General features: G+C 41.9%; 1 protein-coding gene across 9 annotated transcripts in view; it reads right to left on the bottom strand.

Moving 5' to 3' along the window:
- TPK1 (thiamin pyrophosphokinase 1) overlaps window positions 1–17283 on the bottom strand; it is an 844123-nt gene that overhangs the window by 685528 nt on the left and 141312 nt on the right. For 5 of the 9 annotated variants that reach the window (XM_073678179.1, XM_073678184.1, XM_073678182.1 and 2 more), the window contains one exon: window positions 9464–9538. The exons of the other annotated variants lie outside the window; for them this stretch is intronic. In XM_073678179.1, the coding sequence (XP_073534280.1) occupies window positions 9464–9538 (75 nt within the window). The remainder of the gene's footprint in view (window positions 1–9463; window positions 9539–17283) is intronic. 9 annotated transcript variants of the gene reach the window in all.

Here is a 17283-nt window from a genome sequence, read left to right as displayed (position 1 = left end):
AAATGACCACATCAGTCACAAGCTGGAAGCACGGCAGCACAGCCTCGGCCAAGCAGCAACAGGCTGTGCTGAAGCTAATATGCTTAGGTGAAAAACCACACAATGCTGAAGAGTTGTGGACAGCTCTGAAAGAGCAGGCAGATCTGTGGCTCACACCGCTGAACCTACAGCCAGGCATGGTCGTGTGTGACAATGGCCGGAACCTGGTGGGGGCTCTGAGGCGAGGCGAGCTCACAAACGCACCATGCCTGGCCCATGTGCTTAACCTCGTGGTTCAGCGGTTTCTCAAATCCTACCCGGAGCTGCCGGATCTGCTTGTTAAAGTAAGCAGCCTGTGTGCCCATTTTAGAAAGTCAGCTACAGCTTCTGTCGCCCTTGCAGTGTTTCAGCAGCGTTTGCAGCTTCCAGCTCACAGAATGGTGTGTGATGTCCCCACGCATTGGAACTCTAAACTGCAGATGGTGGGAAGGATTTGTGAGCAGAAGAGGGCAGTTGTTGAGTGCCAGCATCAACAAGGCCGTTGGTATTCAGTTCAGACTCCACACATAAGACCTCAGGAGTGGACATGGATGTCAGACATATGTACCATCCTCCAAAACTTTGAGGACTCAACCAAGATGGTGAGCGGCTTTGATGCCATAATTAGCGTCACCATCCCGATTCTCTGTCTTCTGAAATGCTCTCTGCTCACAATCAAAGAGGATGCATTGCAGGCGGAGCATGAGGAGATGGAGCAAGGAACCATACAGGGTGATTACACACAGCCAAGCCTCATCTCATCCCAACGTGTATTGGGTGACAATGGGGAAGAGGAGGAGGAGGAGGAGGAGGAGGAGGAGGAGGAGGAGGAGGAAGGACAGGAGCTTTTTTCATGCACTATAGACGGTACTACCTGCACAGCTGTCATACTGTCTGTTCAGCGTGGATGGCCAGAGGACAGAGAGGAGGAGGAGGAGGAGAGCATGGTCAGTCATCCTCTTGGTGAGGACACGGAAGTCTTGCCTGTTAGTAGTCTGGCACGCATGGCCTAGTTAATGTTACGCTGCCTTTCCCATGACCCTCGCGTTCTCAAAATTTTGGGTGACAGTCATTACTGGTTGGTGACACTTCTAGACCCACGCTACAAGGAGAACTTTATATCTCTTATTCCTGAGGCGGACAGGTCTACAAAAATGGGGCTGTACCAGAAGGCCATTGTTGCAGGACTATTAAAAAAAAAATCCCATCTGAAAAAGCTGGCGGCAGAGGGCACACTTCGTTGGACAACCAAGGAGTACAGGCGCGAGAGACCACTTCAATCCAGAAGAGGCAGGGGAACACTGTCAAAGTTCTGGGAGAGTTTTCTCAGACCCTTCTATCGGACAGGCCCTGAGGCGCGGGGTACTCTCACAAGGAGTGCAAAGTTTAGTTAGATGCTGAGGGAGTACCTTCACGGAGGACGTTGGTACGGTCGGCATTCCGCTGTGCCTTATAATTATTGGGTATCCAAGCTGGATATGTGGAATGCACTGGATCTCTATGCCTTGGAGGTCCTGGCCTGCCCTGCCGCCAGCGTTTTATCAGAGCGGGTTTCTAGTGCCGCTGGTGGAATTATAACTGATCAGCGCATTCGCCTGTCAACTGAAAATGCTGACAGGCTGACTCTTATAAAAATGAACAAGGGCTGGATTGGGCCAGACTTCTCAACACCACTGAATGATAACAGCGTAACATAAACTCCAATCCAGTGTCTTTTCTTGGGAGGTGTATTCCCATGCACCTTTTCACACCCACACATGGGTATACGCTTCCTGATTTTGGCTATTTGCTCTTATCCTCCTCCTTCTCCTCATCCTCCACCACCATATCACCAGGGTGACCGTGGTCCATGATGCAACACCCACCTAATTTTTTAAAAGGGTGTTTATGATGCCTGTAAAAAAAAATTTTCATATAGTATGTTCATGTATACCCCCCAGGGGTAAATGTATGTCAGCCCATGCACTTAGTGCATGGGCATTACAAGTATAGGAGGCCCGCTCCTTTCTAATGGGAACATTTTTTTTATGAGGCCCTCCTCCACGTCTCTTCCAAGGGGCATTGAAGTGCCTCCAAATTTTTGGCAGCCCTTGCATTCACTGCATAGGCCAACACTATTGGAGACTCTCTCCTTTCTAATGGGAATTTGTCGTTCCTGTGGCCCTGCTCTGTGTGTCTTTAAATTCTTAGTGGGGTTTTTCCTAAAATTGTCAGCCGTTGGACTCACTGCATACCCTATAACTGTATAGCAGACCCTCTCCTTTCTAATGGGAACATGTCGTACTTGTTACTGTGGCCCTGCTCTGTGTGTCTTTAAATCCTTAGTGGAGTTTTTCCAAAATTTTGGCAGCCCTTGCAGTCACAGCATGTGCATTACCACTATAGGAGACCCGCTCCTCTATAATGGGAAAAATTTTTTTACTGAGACCTTCCTCTATGTGTCTTCAAAGGGGTATTGGGTTGCGTGCAAATTTTTGGCAGCCCTTGCAGTCACTGGATACGCAATAACAGTATAGGAGACCCACTTGTTAATAATGGGAACAACAAAGCATAGCCGGCTGATGGCTCTAACAATAGCTAGGGCCGACTGCTGGCCTTTTAAGAATAAGGGCCGTTTGATGTCCCTATAAAAATAGGCTTTATGACTTTCAGAGTCCCTCCATCATAAATAAAACAGGATGTGTCTGATGATGCTAAAATGACATTTCCCGGTGAATACATTAAAACGTAAAAAAAACAAAAACAAATAGGATCTTTCTTTAGTATAAAACAGCGTCACCAATTTAACAACAATGTAATCACATTGTTCAGCTCATGCACCTCCTCCATCTCCGAAATGACCACATCAGTCACAAGCTGACAGCACTGCAGCACTGCCTTGGCCAAGAGGCAACAGGCTGTGCTGAAGATAACATGCTTAATGCTTAATTGACAAACCGCCCAGCGCTGCAGAGTTGTTGAAAGCAGTAACACAGCAGCCTTATCTGTGACTCTCACCGCTGAACATACAGCCAAGGCATGGTTGTGTGTGACAATGGGCGGAACCTGGTGATGGAGAAATGACAGCCGGGGTAGATACAGTTTCCCTCTATGCCAGTGCTTTCACCGAGCTAAAGAATATGGCTGTGATGAAATACAATTCCCACCGAGAAGCTGTTTCAGATTGAAAAACATTGTGCCCACCAGAGGATTTGATTCTGAGGGCCAACCTTTCTCCCCCGCTCAAGTGCCCCATAGCAGCTGCAAAGTTAGCGCTATCATGAACTCTCCTGAGGTAGAAGCCAAGGCACACCAGAGGATTCTCTGGTGGGACCGTCCAACAATGCCAAGAAGCAGTCCTGGCTAAGAAAAGTGTGTGGAAAGGTTCCCGGACACTCTATGGCTGCTTTTTTTACTGAGGAGGAAACACACGCAAACACGGGGAGAACATACAAAGTCCTTGCAGATGTTGTCCTTGCTGGGATTTGAACCCAGGACCCCAGCGCTGCAAGGCTTCAGTGCTAACCACTGATCCAATGTGCTGCCGTTCACCCTCTAATATCTAACAGGCTGGAGAAACTTGCACCTACTGCCACTCTATCTTCAGCTCCTTTGTGAGAAAATGTATTTGGGCAGCCACTCAGTCTACCAAATAAAATTCCTGAGAAGGAAATTGGGGATGGCTTCACTACTGGTACTGGGGGCAGTGCTAATACCATGGCGTCGTACCATAGTTTGCTGGAAATATTCCAGGCTGGTAGGAGGCAAGCAAATTCCCACAGAAAAGTACCAGCAGTAATGTTCAGGGACCCGCGTTTGTAGAAGATGGAGACAACACCGGGATAAATAGTGACAGCTGGGGACCGAGTATGGACACGAGGCATGAGGTTGTGAAAAGTTTCCTCATCCACGAGCCTAAAAGGCCACATTTCAAGAGAAAGCAGCTTTACAGGACTTCCTGTGAGAAATGACATGCAGGGTAGATAGGGTTTCCCTCTATGCCAGTCCTTTCACCGAGCTAAATACAACTGTCAGCAAAAAAAGTTGTGGACTGGTTCGGTACCGTCCCTGGCCACATTAACCTGTCCACGTGTTTGTGGTTAGGCGGTCCTTCCCAGTAAGTGCACTGGGGAGGGCACGGGTAATGTTGTGGGACCCGTGCTTGTGGAAGGGCGGAGAAGATACCGCGAAATATAGTGGCGGCTGGGGACAGAGTATGGACACCCGGCTGCCGCCGGCAGTATAGTGATTGCAGCCTGTCTGGCTGCCTGCATACTTGCGCTTGCATCTTCACATGCGCCAAGGATCACTTATGATGGGCACACTTTTGGGCAGTGACCTGGGAGTCAGAGATGCTTCCAGAGGTCTTCCCCATGCTGTTCCCATGACTTTTCATCACTGTATGCACTGTATGTGATGTGTCACACACCACATGGCCAGATAAGGCTGTAAAATGTTAAAATGAAATTTCCTGGTGAATGCATTTGTCTTGGTTGAAAGCAATGCATAAGTGTAAAAATGCATCAAAAACGCTACGTGTGAACATAGCCCAAGGTGTGGAGGAGTATTTTTGTTTTTGGTTATTTATTTTGCTTTATATACATTGTACATGTCATGGAAAGGATGTTCCTTAACATATTAAACAGGAAAATCCATTTTGGTTTAGTTTTGGTATGTCTTATTTTGAGTCCGTAAAAGTGGCATAACACCTCTGACAACGTTGTTGACAGAAGTGACCTGGGAGTCAGAAATGCTTCCAGGGGTCTTCCCCATGCTGTTCCCATGTCATTTGAGCACTGTTCCCATCGATTTGGGCAATTTTTAGGCCCTCTGCAGACCGCCGGGGGCAGCCGCCTGAAAAATGCTCGAGTTTCCCATAGACTTACATTGGGCTTGTTGCTCCGGTCGAGCACCCGAGTATTCCAATTTACTTGACCCGAGCAACGAGTACCCGAGCATTTTAGTGCTCACTCATCACTACTTAGGATAAAAGTCAAATCAGAATCTCAATTTGCAGACAGTGTTTTGGGGTATTGCTACTCGTCAGTGCAAAGTATGAAATCTGATTTGCCTTCAACAGTACAGAACCTCTCACCTAGCCAAATCAGATCTCATACTTAACAATGATGAAATTGTGCAATACCCCTAAAAACACTGTCTGGAAATTGAGATTCTGATTTGGCTTTTATGCTAAATCACATTGCAAGGCTTGTTAAAGAGTCAATAGTGCCTTGTAGGATCGCTGCTTTCAACAGGTGGAACTACAGAGTTCTAGTCTTCTTCCTCTCTTTAGAGGCAATTTGCATATTTAATTTCCCAGAGGAGCATTGCACGGGCAATAAGCCTCCTTACATTGGCATGCCAGGGCCGGAATGTCACTTTCCACAAGGATAAACATTACCCCTTAGATCCAGGTTTCTACATAGAGATTAGAAGGGTTTAGCTAGTCTGTTTTTAATTGTGATGTCATAGACTTAATGGAAAATAAAAAAAATTAACTGGGTAGAAACACAAAATGAGCAAAGTTAAGTACACAGTGCTGTATAATATGATTGCAATATATTAAGAGGATAAAAACTTACATGAAAGTGCTTCTTTAAAAAGGTTGGCCACTACTTTTCTATTAATGACCTATTCTTTGGTGGGCCATCAATATTTGATTGATAGAAGGATGTCACCCTTCCCCCTCCCCCACCGACCAGCTATTATTCATGCCAGACAGGAGTTCTCAGATGCTGCCAGAACATAGCGGCTCCATCAAAACTATAATGTATGCAGCCACGTATTACAGAACCACCCCCTATTTGAATAGGAGGTGGGTATGCAATACTCTGCCGCGGCCACTATAGAAATGATGGACGATCAATAAAAAAAATGTGGCAAACTCCTTCAACATATTTATCTTCCTAGAATATGCATAGAAGCATGTTATATGTTTTTAGGTTTATTGAGGGCTTATCTGGTTTAGGAACTGTAGTTTTGACTGCCTGCAACATCTCTTAGGGAAAGTTGGCTAGCTGAGCTGCATAGTCGTAAATGGTGGTGAGAAAAAAAAGAGGTTTAAAATGTAAGGAAATTTTTGATAGCCATTGGAAAAGATGTTGGGGCCAGAAGTTACATGTTTAGGTAGCTATCAAACAGCATCATTGAAGAAAGTTACTTTTTAACCATATTTATGAAACATGACTTGCTTCCTCTTCTAGAGGAGAAGGCACATAGCCATTCCAGTCAATTAGTGGCCAAAGAGCTGACACCTTAGTAACTGCTGGAGAAGGTAGCAAAATGACTGTTAGGGGACCCAGGCAGCAGTACGTATGAGCGGGTGGAGATCAGCAGGTGATTATTTTTTTAGATCATGCAGAGCCAGGAATAATAACTGTAAAAGATAAGACCACCAATTTAATTTAATTTTTTAAGTGAAGGGGTAGGAGATTAATTGTAATTGTGTTGGGAATATTTTTAAGAGATGTAGTTTAAATAACAATACAGAAAGGCTAGTTGTGATCTTGCTTGTTTTATCTTGAACCGAAGTGCCAGGAACATTGTCATCTAAATTTGACTAACAGGTATGATTCTAGCAATTTCTACGATTAAAAAATATCTTATCAAGACTATGAGAAAAGTTAATTAATATTTTTGATGCATTGAAGGAATAAAAATCGGTTGCAAGTTTCATTAAGGAGTTAAAAACATTTTATGCATTTTCAATATATTCCTAATCTGTCTGGTGACAGCGTATAACATTTAGTGCTTAATAATCTAGGCTGAATGCGGTTTCTTACAGTTAATGAGTAATAGGTTTTCTCAGAGGCTTGTGGACAGTGACAAATTCAGTGGTTAGCAATGTCCTTCTAGAAAAGATGCACGGCTTAAAATATGAACCACAAGATGATTTATTTCACTTTGTATGATAAATAATTATTTATAGATGAACTTTGGGACAATGGAAAAACTTGAGCAATGTACCCTTCACACATGACTTCTCCACTAGGTCTAAACACTTACACCCACCATCATATGTTGGGAATGGGAGGTCTTCTGTTTAGCATAAATCAAGATCACAAAGATAGACACACAGAAGCAAATTATCCCAACAGTGGCCTACATGTACAGTGCTGCTCACCATTATTGGCACCCCTTCATTTCTTCATAGATTGTGAAATATCTTCAGAAATAAATGGAAATGTACCAAGGTTATATCCTCACGATGTTTTAATTAGTGGTCCAAAGTAATACAACAATAAAACATTGTTTTTCAACTTCCACGTTGCAATTTCAAAGAAGAAACAGAATAAACAGCATGTGCAGCAATAAAGGCACCCCTAATTAATACTTGGTTGTACACCCTTTGTCATTGATGACAGCCTCTAAATGTTACTTGTAGCCATCTATAAGCTTCTTGCACTTCTCAGCTGGAATGTTCTCCCACTCTTCCTTTTCAGTTTGTTCAAGCTCTTGAATATTTGCAGGGTTATTTTTCCCAATGACAGATTTCAGCTCATACCGAAGATTTTCAATGGCACTGAGGTCAGGGCTCATTGATGGCCATTTTAAAACAGTCAATCTTTACTTTTTCAACCATTCCTGTGTACGTTTGGATGTGTAATTTGGATCATTGTCTTGCTGGAGGACCCATGATCTTCCACTCAAACCAAGTTTTCTTACAATTGGTAGGACATTTCACTCTAAAATCTCTTGATAATTCTCTGGTTTCATGATTCCTGTGATATGGTCAAGGCCTCCAGTACCACACGCAACAGAGCAACCCCACAGCATTATGGATCCCCCACCATGCTTAACTGTTGGTAAGGTGTTAATTTCCTTATAAGCTTCATTGTGCAGTCTGTAAACAAACCGCTGCTTTGCAATGCCAAAAAGCTCTATTTTTGTTTCATCTGTCCACAGAACATTTTCCCATAAGGATTGTGGTTTGGCAAAGGTAAATCGTTCCTGTTTATGTCTTTTCTTCAGCAATAGTTTCTTCCTTGGCCTTCTCCCATAAAGCTCTGCTTGGTTTAGTGTGCGGCGTATGGTACTTGTTTAAGCCATGACTGCAGACTGTTCCAGGTTGGCCTTCAGATGTTTGACGTAGTGTTTTTTCCACCATTCGCACCAGCCTTCGAAGACATCTCTTGTCAATTTTCCTCTTTCCCCCACATCTAGGGAGGTTCTAGATAGCTCCATGCTTGGCAAACTTCTTAATAACATTGTGCACTGTTGAATCTGGGATACCAAGATCTTTGGAGATGACCATATACCCTTTGGAAGTATTGTGTTTGCTAATAATAGCAGTTCTGACGTCCTCAGACAGCTCCTTTGTCTTCGCCATTCTGACAAAAAAACAGGGCCAACAATGTGGCTTTTTAAAATACTGAAGTCATCATTCATTGGCTAATTCATGTGAAATGGGCACCGACAACTAAATCACAGGTGAATCTATTTTGTGATTTACCACAGGCAAGTCAAAATGTGTTTCCATACTAAATTGATATAAAGGGTGAAAATACCAGTGACATAGCAAGCTTTAGATTTTTCTATTTTTCCCTCACATTTTTTTTGTTTTAAATTATTATCATTTGCTCTTTATTATTTAACACAAGTGCTCTATACAAAAAACGGTGATTAATTTGTTTCAGGAGATAGTTGACATTATGTACTTAAACTTAATGGGTCCCAATAACGACGAGCAGGAATGCAACACGGCTTCAATTCACCACTTGGGTGTCACTTTTCAGTTGAAATACTGTAAGTTAATGAAAAACGTTTGTGCACCAACCAGAATAGCTGCTTGAGTCATATGCTCCACTTTGCTATAGAGGCAAGTTAAATGGGTGGGGTTGCTTTTTAGTCATAGTTATGTAAAAAATAAAACTTTAAAAAAAATATGAAAAAATGTTAGCCACAAAACTAAGGCTAGGTCGAGAGTCTAAAACATAACTTAATATATCATTAAAATAATTACAGTCACAACTTAACAAAAAATAAATATAAAACTGCCTATCACTTAGACAAAAATCAGTATCCACTAAGTAGATTTTGTCAAAACAAGCAAAATAAATATCACCAGTTGTGTGGATGGATGATGAATAGTTCTGACAGTGGTCAGTTATAACACTTTAAAAATCAGGATTCAACTTAAAAATTTTTTTATCTTAATTGTAATTAAAAAAAATAAATAAATAAATTACATTGTTGTGTTGATATTTCAAGAGTTTTTTTTATGGTGCTATGCCAAATAACATCTATTTAGGAAGTAATATTTGACTGAGACTAGATTTGTACAAAATCAATTAATAGAGCACTCCTCGTTTAGCCTCATTTCTTTCTGCCAGGTCTTATTAAAGAATATTAATCACATTCTGCTGTACTATGCTTAGCAGCTGCGAGTTCATAGGTAGAAGCCATGTAACTAAACACTGTACACAGGAATCACATTTTTAAAGTACACAAACAGTAAATGAAGTACCTTTACTCCATAGTTGGTCTAAGAGGTGTTTGTCCAGTGGTTGATTGAGAATAATAAGTCCACATTTCAAGTGTTCTGTAAGAAATTACACAGGGCGGCTGAAGGACAAATCAGCAAAATTAAATGTGATTGCATACAAGAACAGACAGATCTAGAACACCTATGGGAATATTTCTTGTAAAACATCATGTTAGTTCGCAATTACAGTAAAGCAAATTCTAAATAAAGTAGCACTTTCAATTTTCATATTCAGCATAGAATATAGAATTAGCTGTAACTTTTAACGGGAACCTGTCATGTCAAAAAATGCTACTAAACCTGCAGATATGGGGTTAATCTGCAGGTTAATAGCGCTCTAAAGCTGCGTCGCCGCCGCTGCTTTGAAAGACCGACTGAAATTTAGTTCATTGCTCACGACAGCCTTGGGCTTTCAGTCATAGAGGGCAGCTTCAATAGCTGTCAGTATATAGCGAGCAGCAGTGGTAACCACACACCAGCCCTAACTGACAGCCGGCTCTGTACCGATGTACTGCAGAGCCGGCTGTCAGTCAGTGCCAGAGTGTGGCTTCAGCTGCTGCTAACTATGTATTGAGAGGTGAATGAAGCCACACCCCTTTGACTGAAAGCTGGAGGCAGCCAGGAGGAATACAGATCATTTCCTCTCGGCAGCAGGACTTCCAGTAGTGCAATAGCATAGAATGATATTTACCTGCAGATTAATCCAATATCTGCAGGTTAATAGCGTTTTTTGACTTGACAGGTACCTTCTAAATTTTATGCTAATTATGGTATTTGTACTGTCAAATGGAAGCAACAAAAATTTATATTTTCCAATAGTCCCCACCTTGTACAGGATCGATATTTTTTTATTTTTATTTTTTTATTTCAGTAACAACTCAGGCACATACGTAATGAGTGCAGTAATAAACTCAATTGCTGCAGTCTTCAGCAGTGATCCGGTCCATTCCGGTGTCATGTGGTCGCATTGGTAACCTGATAGATCACACAGTGTCTGCTCTGTGGAGTGGCGGTTACTTTCCCAAACCCAGTGTATGAGAATCAGAATGAGGTTTTGTAGCCTTGTTCTAAGGCCTTCTTCACACGGTCAGTATTTGGTCAGTATTTTACCTCAGTATTTGTAAACCAAAACCAGGAGCGGGTGATAAATCCAGAAGTGGTGACGTGTTTCTATTAAAACTTTTCCTCTGATTGTTCCACTCTTGATTTTGGCTTAAAAATACTGAGGTAAAATACTGACCATGTGAACACGGCCTAAGTCTCATAGACTTGCATTAAGAAAATGTAAAAAGTGACCTCTGATCCACACAAAAGACACCATGTGATTCAATAGGTAACAAATGCAATGTGAAGCCAAAGCACTGCTGAAAATGCCAAAAGATGGTGCCTGGTGAGTGTATATAAGGGTAAGTTATGTATCTGGTGCAGAAATCTGCATCATTTCTGCATCTCTTGGCAGGAAAAAACACGCATTTTTGCTGCGTTTATTTGAATTTTTGGTGCAGATTTTTTTCCCACTCATTCCTATGGGTGAAATCTACGGCAAAAAAACATTTAAATAACTGACATGCAGCAGAATTAAATCTGCAAGTCAAGAATAAGCAATGTGTGTATGAGACTTAAGGATTTTCACTTACTTTGCTGCCATCAGGAAACCCTTCAGGATTTATGACAAATCTGCACAGAAAAAAGGGCAATGTGTGCACGCAGCTTAACTGTTCATGCTATATAGTAGGTTTCATGCAATTGAGATTCCATTGCGTTGTACCATTGAAGTTGAACTTCTACTGTTACAGCCTCCAGTACAAAAGTTAATGCCTAATACAAAGTTACTATATCAAGCCATTTATCTGTGTGAGGAGTCTGAATTATAGTACAAGTTACATAAAGATTCATCAGCAGACTTTAAGCTGACAAATATTACACTGCTGGTTCTGGATTGAAAACACAATGTCACAAAAGTTTGACATTCTGGGAAGCTGTCTATTTTACGGCTGAAAATATGAAACATGAGAGTTGAAAAACAGCCAAATGCAACAAGGTATCCATATTTTTATTGCAGGTATGAACGAATCTCTAGAAATTAGTTCCAAAACTTAGGGACTGGGAACAACTGTGCGCCATACAAATTAGATCGCTGCCATCTTAGCCTGTTCTCATACACACGAGTGCTCATGTTCTACATGGGAGAGCCACAGCTGGATATGTCTGGCGGCAGCACATCTCTGGGAGACCATTTGATCAGCAGTCTGAAATTGGACATGCTGGATTGATATTTTCCCTTCGAAAATAAATTATTCGGGGCTCCCATACATATTAGACTGTTGACCGAACCCTTCGATATCGATGAAACCATCCAACATTAGTCTAGTCTAATGTGTATGGGGAGGGGGAGCTTTGGGTACAAACAAGGAGAGATTGCTGCACACTAGTACAAAACTGGGTCCGGCCTCAAACCCTTGCATTCTCTCAGGTGCATTAGGTTGGCCCATTAAGGCTTACGTCCGAACCCCCCCACAAAATGAGATTCGGGCATATGGGCAGACGGGGCCATTGACTATAATGATGCAAACGAAGTCACAGTGAACTCTGTCGTGCATCATTTTAGGCTGTATACGCCTATTAGAGTTGGACAGCAAGACATAGTCTACCGAGTCCAATAGAGAGGAGATGATGAAAAGCTCCACTCACCATTTATGTAAAAATAAGAGTCCTTTATTTCATATTTGGATAAAATGAATGGAAAGCAGGGAGTGCGGGGAGGAGGTGGACGACGACGCTCTAACTAGCGCCTCTGCGGGTCCATGTGACCCGCAGAAGCGCTAGTTAGAGCGTCGTCGTCCACCTCCTCCCCGCTTTCCATTAATTTTATCCGAATATGAAATAAAGGACTCTTATTTTTACATAAACGGTGAGTGCAGCTTTTCATCATCTCCTCTCTATTGGTCTATTATTTCTGAATTTTAAAGCTGGCACCGCAAGTTTATACGATGTGTATTTGCCGTTGAGATTCAGGTGCGGACATTATGCATTTAGAAGGTGGTGCAGCCTCATTCTCCATTTAGCTACATAGTCTACTGAGCGTTGCTGTCCGCCTCCAATAGGCATATACGGCAGAACATAATGCACGACGGAGCACACCATTACAGTCAATAGCCCCAATGGAGCATATGTCCAAATTCTGTTTTACGGGGGGGTTCAGACATAAGCACTGATGGGGCCACAGAACATGGTAACGAATGTAGTGTGAATGGGCCCTTCATGACTGGACGATTTTTCATTTTTTGCACTTGCGCTTTTCCCTCCCCTTCTTCCAAGAGCTAGAATTCTTACTTTTCTGTTAATATAGTTGTATGAAGGCTTTGTGAGACATATTGTAGTTTTAATTTATTCTACTAATTCTACAATATAATGCAGTGAAACATTGGAAAATAAAATTCCAAGTGCAATGAAGTGGTTGGAAAAAAGAAAATGCAATTCCACCGCTGTTTTTTGGGTTTTGTTTTACCAGCATTCATTGTACAGTAAAAATGACTTGGGGACATGTTTTTCAGGGTCATTATGATTACAGTGATACCAAACTAATAATTTTCTTTTATAGTCAAGTGCTTAAAATTCAGAAATTTATTTAAAAAAAAATAATTTTATTTTCTTGAGGGCTGGATTTTATAAGAGATTTTACATAAAAGGTATGACATGAGTTGCATGCAAGGGGCTCAGCTCCTGAGCGCGTGCTATACAGAGACAATAAAACGTTTGGTGGCCAACATTAAAGGGGTTAAAGAAGTGGTGGGGGGACTTCTTTCTGCAGGGAGCCATTTGGATATTTAGACCACCCTTTGGGGGCCGTACAAAATGAACAACTTGAAAATGATCCTGCTATATTTGGTTAAACATATATTTAACTCCCCCTTAATGTGACAGATGGAACGGCTTCTATTTGATGTGGCTGTGATGTTAGGTGGTATGGATGATGTTGCTACTCGTAACTGCTTTTCCAGATGTGTGTCGGTCTGGAGTGAAGGCGACTTTGAGATAAGTATAATTCATCACTGCTCATGTTACATTTAAAGCACTCAAGCAGTGGGAGGTCTGCAGCATACATTACATAGAAAGATACAGAGACTGCTATATATATATACACACACACACACACACACATCACAGGAGACATGGGGCCGGGGCATAGACATCAAAGGAGACATGGGGCCGGGGCATAGACATCACAGGAGACATGGGGCCGGGGCATAGACATCACAGGAGACATGGGGCTGGGGCATAGACATCACAGGAGAGGCTGCTGCTGCAACCCTCTTCTGTGGGTCAGGAACTCATAGCGCTATCTCCGTCCACTCAGTATGTCCTCACGCTGACACTGGCCAGCATCGCGAGATCATTCATTGCACGCGTAACAGAATTAAGTGAACACTGCATGCACGTAAGAAGAAATTAAAATGATCAGCGGCCGTTAAAATACAGTTGCCAACCCGAGCACTGGGGTCCTAGGGAATCTGCCCAGAGGCCGGAGAAAAAGTCATTGTGGACCCTAAACGGGCCGCAGGCCTGAGGTTCACCATTCCTGGGTTAAAGGCAAGTTTTCAGCATTTAGTAGCAAAACGGAACTCTGTTTAATAGTTGCTACAGTGTTATCCTCCATCACAGTAAAATAATTTACCCTACTCCATGGGTTGTCAAGAAGTTAACTTCCCACTGCTCCAGAAGTCACAAATGGTTCTCTACTTCTTTATAAGCAACAGCATCACCTGATTCCCAAATCCAATCTGCTAAATACTTTTTAAAAAGAAGAACCAGCCATGCTAATGTCCAGTAATCAGCTGTTATTCCTAGGAGAAGCTTTGTCCACTTATTTTCTCTCCTGCAGAACATTAGCCTAAAGTCACCCATATACATTAGGCACCAATATTGTTGGTATTGGCCCACAGACTAGTGTGTATGGAATCTCCCCAGAGCAGACAGAGGATATCGTGGGAGCTAAGGGCTGGGCAATCTCAATTTGGTTGAGCCAAACCATTCATTTGAGGAGTCGGGTGGGATAGCTTATGAGCAAATGAGCACTTGACAGTCAGCTACCAGATGTATATGGTCAACTTAATATGGTGACTAATGAAATGAATGACCATTTATATGATGCATGGGCAGCTTTGGTAAACCATAGCAGAAGGCTATCCAACAAGATGGCATGCCATTCTTTTCCTCTGTGACATCCATATATGCCCTACACAGACCGGGGTTGCCTTTGTGTGACAATCTCTGCAAGGTTCTTTAAAAGATTTCAGTTAATAAGAAGTTTATAAATAATATTGTTAATTTTGTGCTTCATGAATTTCTATTTCATTACCTGGAATTTAATTGGTTTTACATTGCTTTCAAATTCTGGAAAAATGACACGCTTTTCTTTATTATAAATTACCTTAGAACATTTTGTATAAGAGATTCACAAGATACTTTATCAAAGAAAAAAGTATGTTCAAAGTAATCATTCATTCAGATATGCCGGAACATGTAAACATACTTATCTGTTGTTATAATGTAATTTCTGATAATGAATCCACACTCAACTTTTTTTTTTTTTCAGTTTTCACTACTTCATCATGAACATAATGCGTACAAACGAAAAGCCCTTGTACATTGTAATTAAGAGGAGTAAAAAAAATAAAAAACAAAATGAAAAAATATACATAAAGAATACAGAATTTTACACACAGCATGCAGATCAATAACGGTTTCCTGGCTGCCCATCGCCGAGGGATAATCCAATGAACTAAGTCGTGACGGCGGACAGGTGAGGGATATGGTTGTTTTTTATTTTACTTTTTTTCATGAGACGAGGGATTCAGGGACTGAGCATATAATCATTTTTTTAAAAAAAAAAAACGTGTGTCATTTTATTCCATTAAAATACTTTATTCTGGCCATGTATTTATTGAAAAAGCGGTGACCATTTAACTACACGGTTAGTAATGGGGGTGTCTTATAGACGCCCCCATTACTAACCTGGGCTTCACGTCAGCCGCCAATACAAGGCTGACATTAATCATAACCCCATTACCCCACTCGCCACCGCTACAGGGCAGTGGGAATAGCAGAGGCTAAGCGCCAGATTTGGTGCATCTTATGGATGCTCCATTTCTGGGACTGCTGAGGGGTGATATTATTAGCCACGGAGGGGGCCAGGATCCATGGCCCATTCCCTGGCTATTAATATCAGCCTGCAGCTGTCTGTTTAGCCTTCCCTGCTTAGATTTTATAGGGGGCCCACATGTCAATTTTTTTCTGGGGTCCCCCTGTAATCTAGCCAGTAAAGGTTAAGCAAACAGCTATGGGCTGATATTAATAGCCAGGGAACATTTTTGGCTAATAGCCTCTTCCCCGGCAACTAATATCAGCCTCCAGCAATCAGCTTTCCCTTTGCTGGGTATGAAAATGACGCGGGAGCCCACTACATTTTTTAAAAAAATTTTAGGCTCTGTGCCCACGATCTGGACATAGCAGCGCTTTGGACACATTTTTGCTGTGTCCAAAACGTCGAAGTCTATTGAACGCAGGTAAATCTACGTGTTCACTGAACCATGCGGATTTACAGCATTCAATACATTCTAGTGGTCAAACTTCTGTTGCAGAGTCTAGCGACTCCGCAAGAGAATTTGACATGCTGTGGTCCTGAAAGATGCACTGCATGTCAGTGACCACGGGTGATTCGCAGGCTCTGATGCACGCATAGTGGAAATGGGATTTCTATAGCTCCCATCCACTATGCTGTAACATCAAACAGCGTCAAATCTGCAGCGGCTCCTGATCGTGGGCACATACCCAAACTCACCCACAGCATGTCAATTTCTGCAGCGGACACACTAGTCTCCGCTGCAGATATTGACTGATTGAAGTATCATTATATGTGGTGGATTCACATGTAACGAAAACAAAAGTGCGGCATTAGAACACTGTGTTTTGGACACAGCAAAAATACGCAGCATCCAAAGCGATGCTTGATGCTATTTGTGGGAACATAGCGGCTAACCAAACACCTGTGAGCTGTTAATAATAGCGAGGGACCATGTTTGCCTAATGGCCCCTTCCTAGGCTAAAAATAGCAGCTCACAGCTGCCCCAGAAATTACATGAATGGGAATGCTAATGAAGATTGGGTGAAAGGGATTAGCTGACACCTAGATCTTTTGTTTGGTGATTACAAGGTGTCAATCAGACTGTTTCATCACCAAACCAAATTAAAGTAAAGAGTTAAATAAACACACACAGAACAAACACTTTATTTGAAATACAACAGACATTCATTAATCATTTAAATTAACCAATATACTTACCCCAGTTCTGACGGTAATCCAATGGTTAAAGCAATGTCCCACGTTCCTTTTCAAATAACTATTTAGCTTCAAAAAGCATTCATTGGTGTACAAAAAACGCTTCAAGAAACGTGTAAAAAACGTGGCAAACTGCTTTTTTTTCAGCAGCGTTTTTCCTGCCAAGGAGATGTAGAAACGCTGCAGAAATTTCTGCTTCAAATCCTGAACATGCGCACATACCCTAAATCTGTCTTCTGAATAGCACTTTACGGTAAGCTTAATGCGCAATGTTCATAAACCCATACGTCCAATTTCAAAGTTACTATCTACCGCACCAAAAATAGTCCAAAAAGTTAAAGAAAATTATGTATCCTAGCAAATAAATTAAACATTTATTTTTTACATGAGGCATAATGTACTAGTCTGCTCTTATCCCACTGTTTTACTAAAATCATAGATAGCTATGAACTTAAATTACTAT

This window comes from Phyllobates terribilis, unplaced genomic scaffold (assembly GCF_046119375.1).
Source record: "Phyllobates terribilis strain yellow unplaced genomic scaffold, ASM4611937v1 Scaffold_4__5_contigs__length_816908805, whole genome shotgun sequence".
Taxonomy (NCBI): domain Eukaryota; kingdom Metazoa; phylum Chordata; class Amphibia; order Anura; family Dendrobatidae; genus Phyllobates; species Phyllobates terribilis.
The sequence above is the reverse complement of the archived record's forward strand: the minus strand, read 5'-3'. Positions and strand labels throughout refer to the sequence as shown.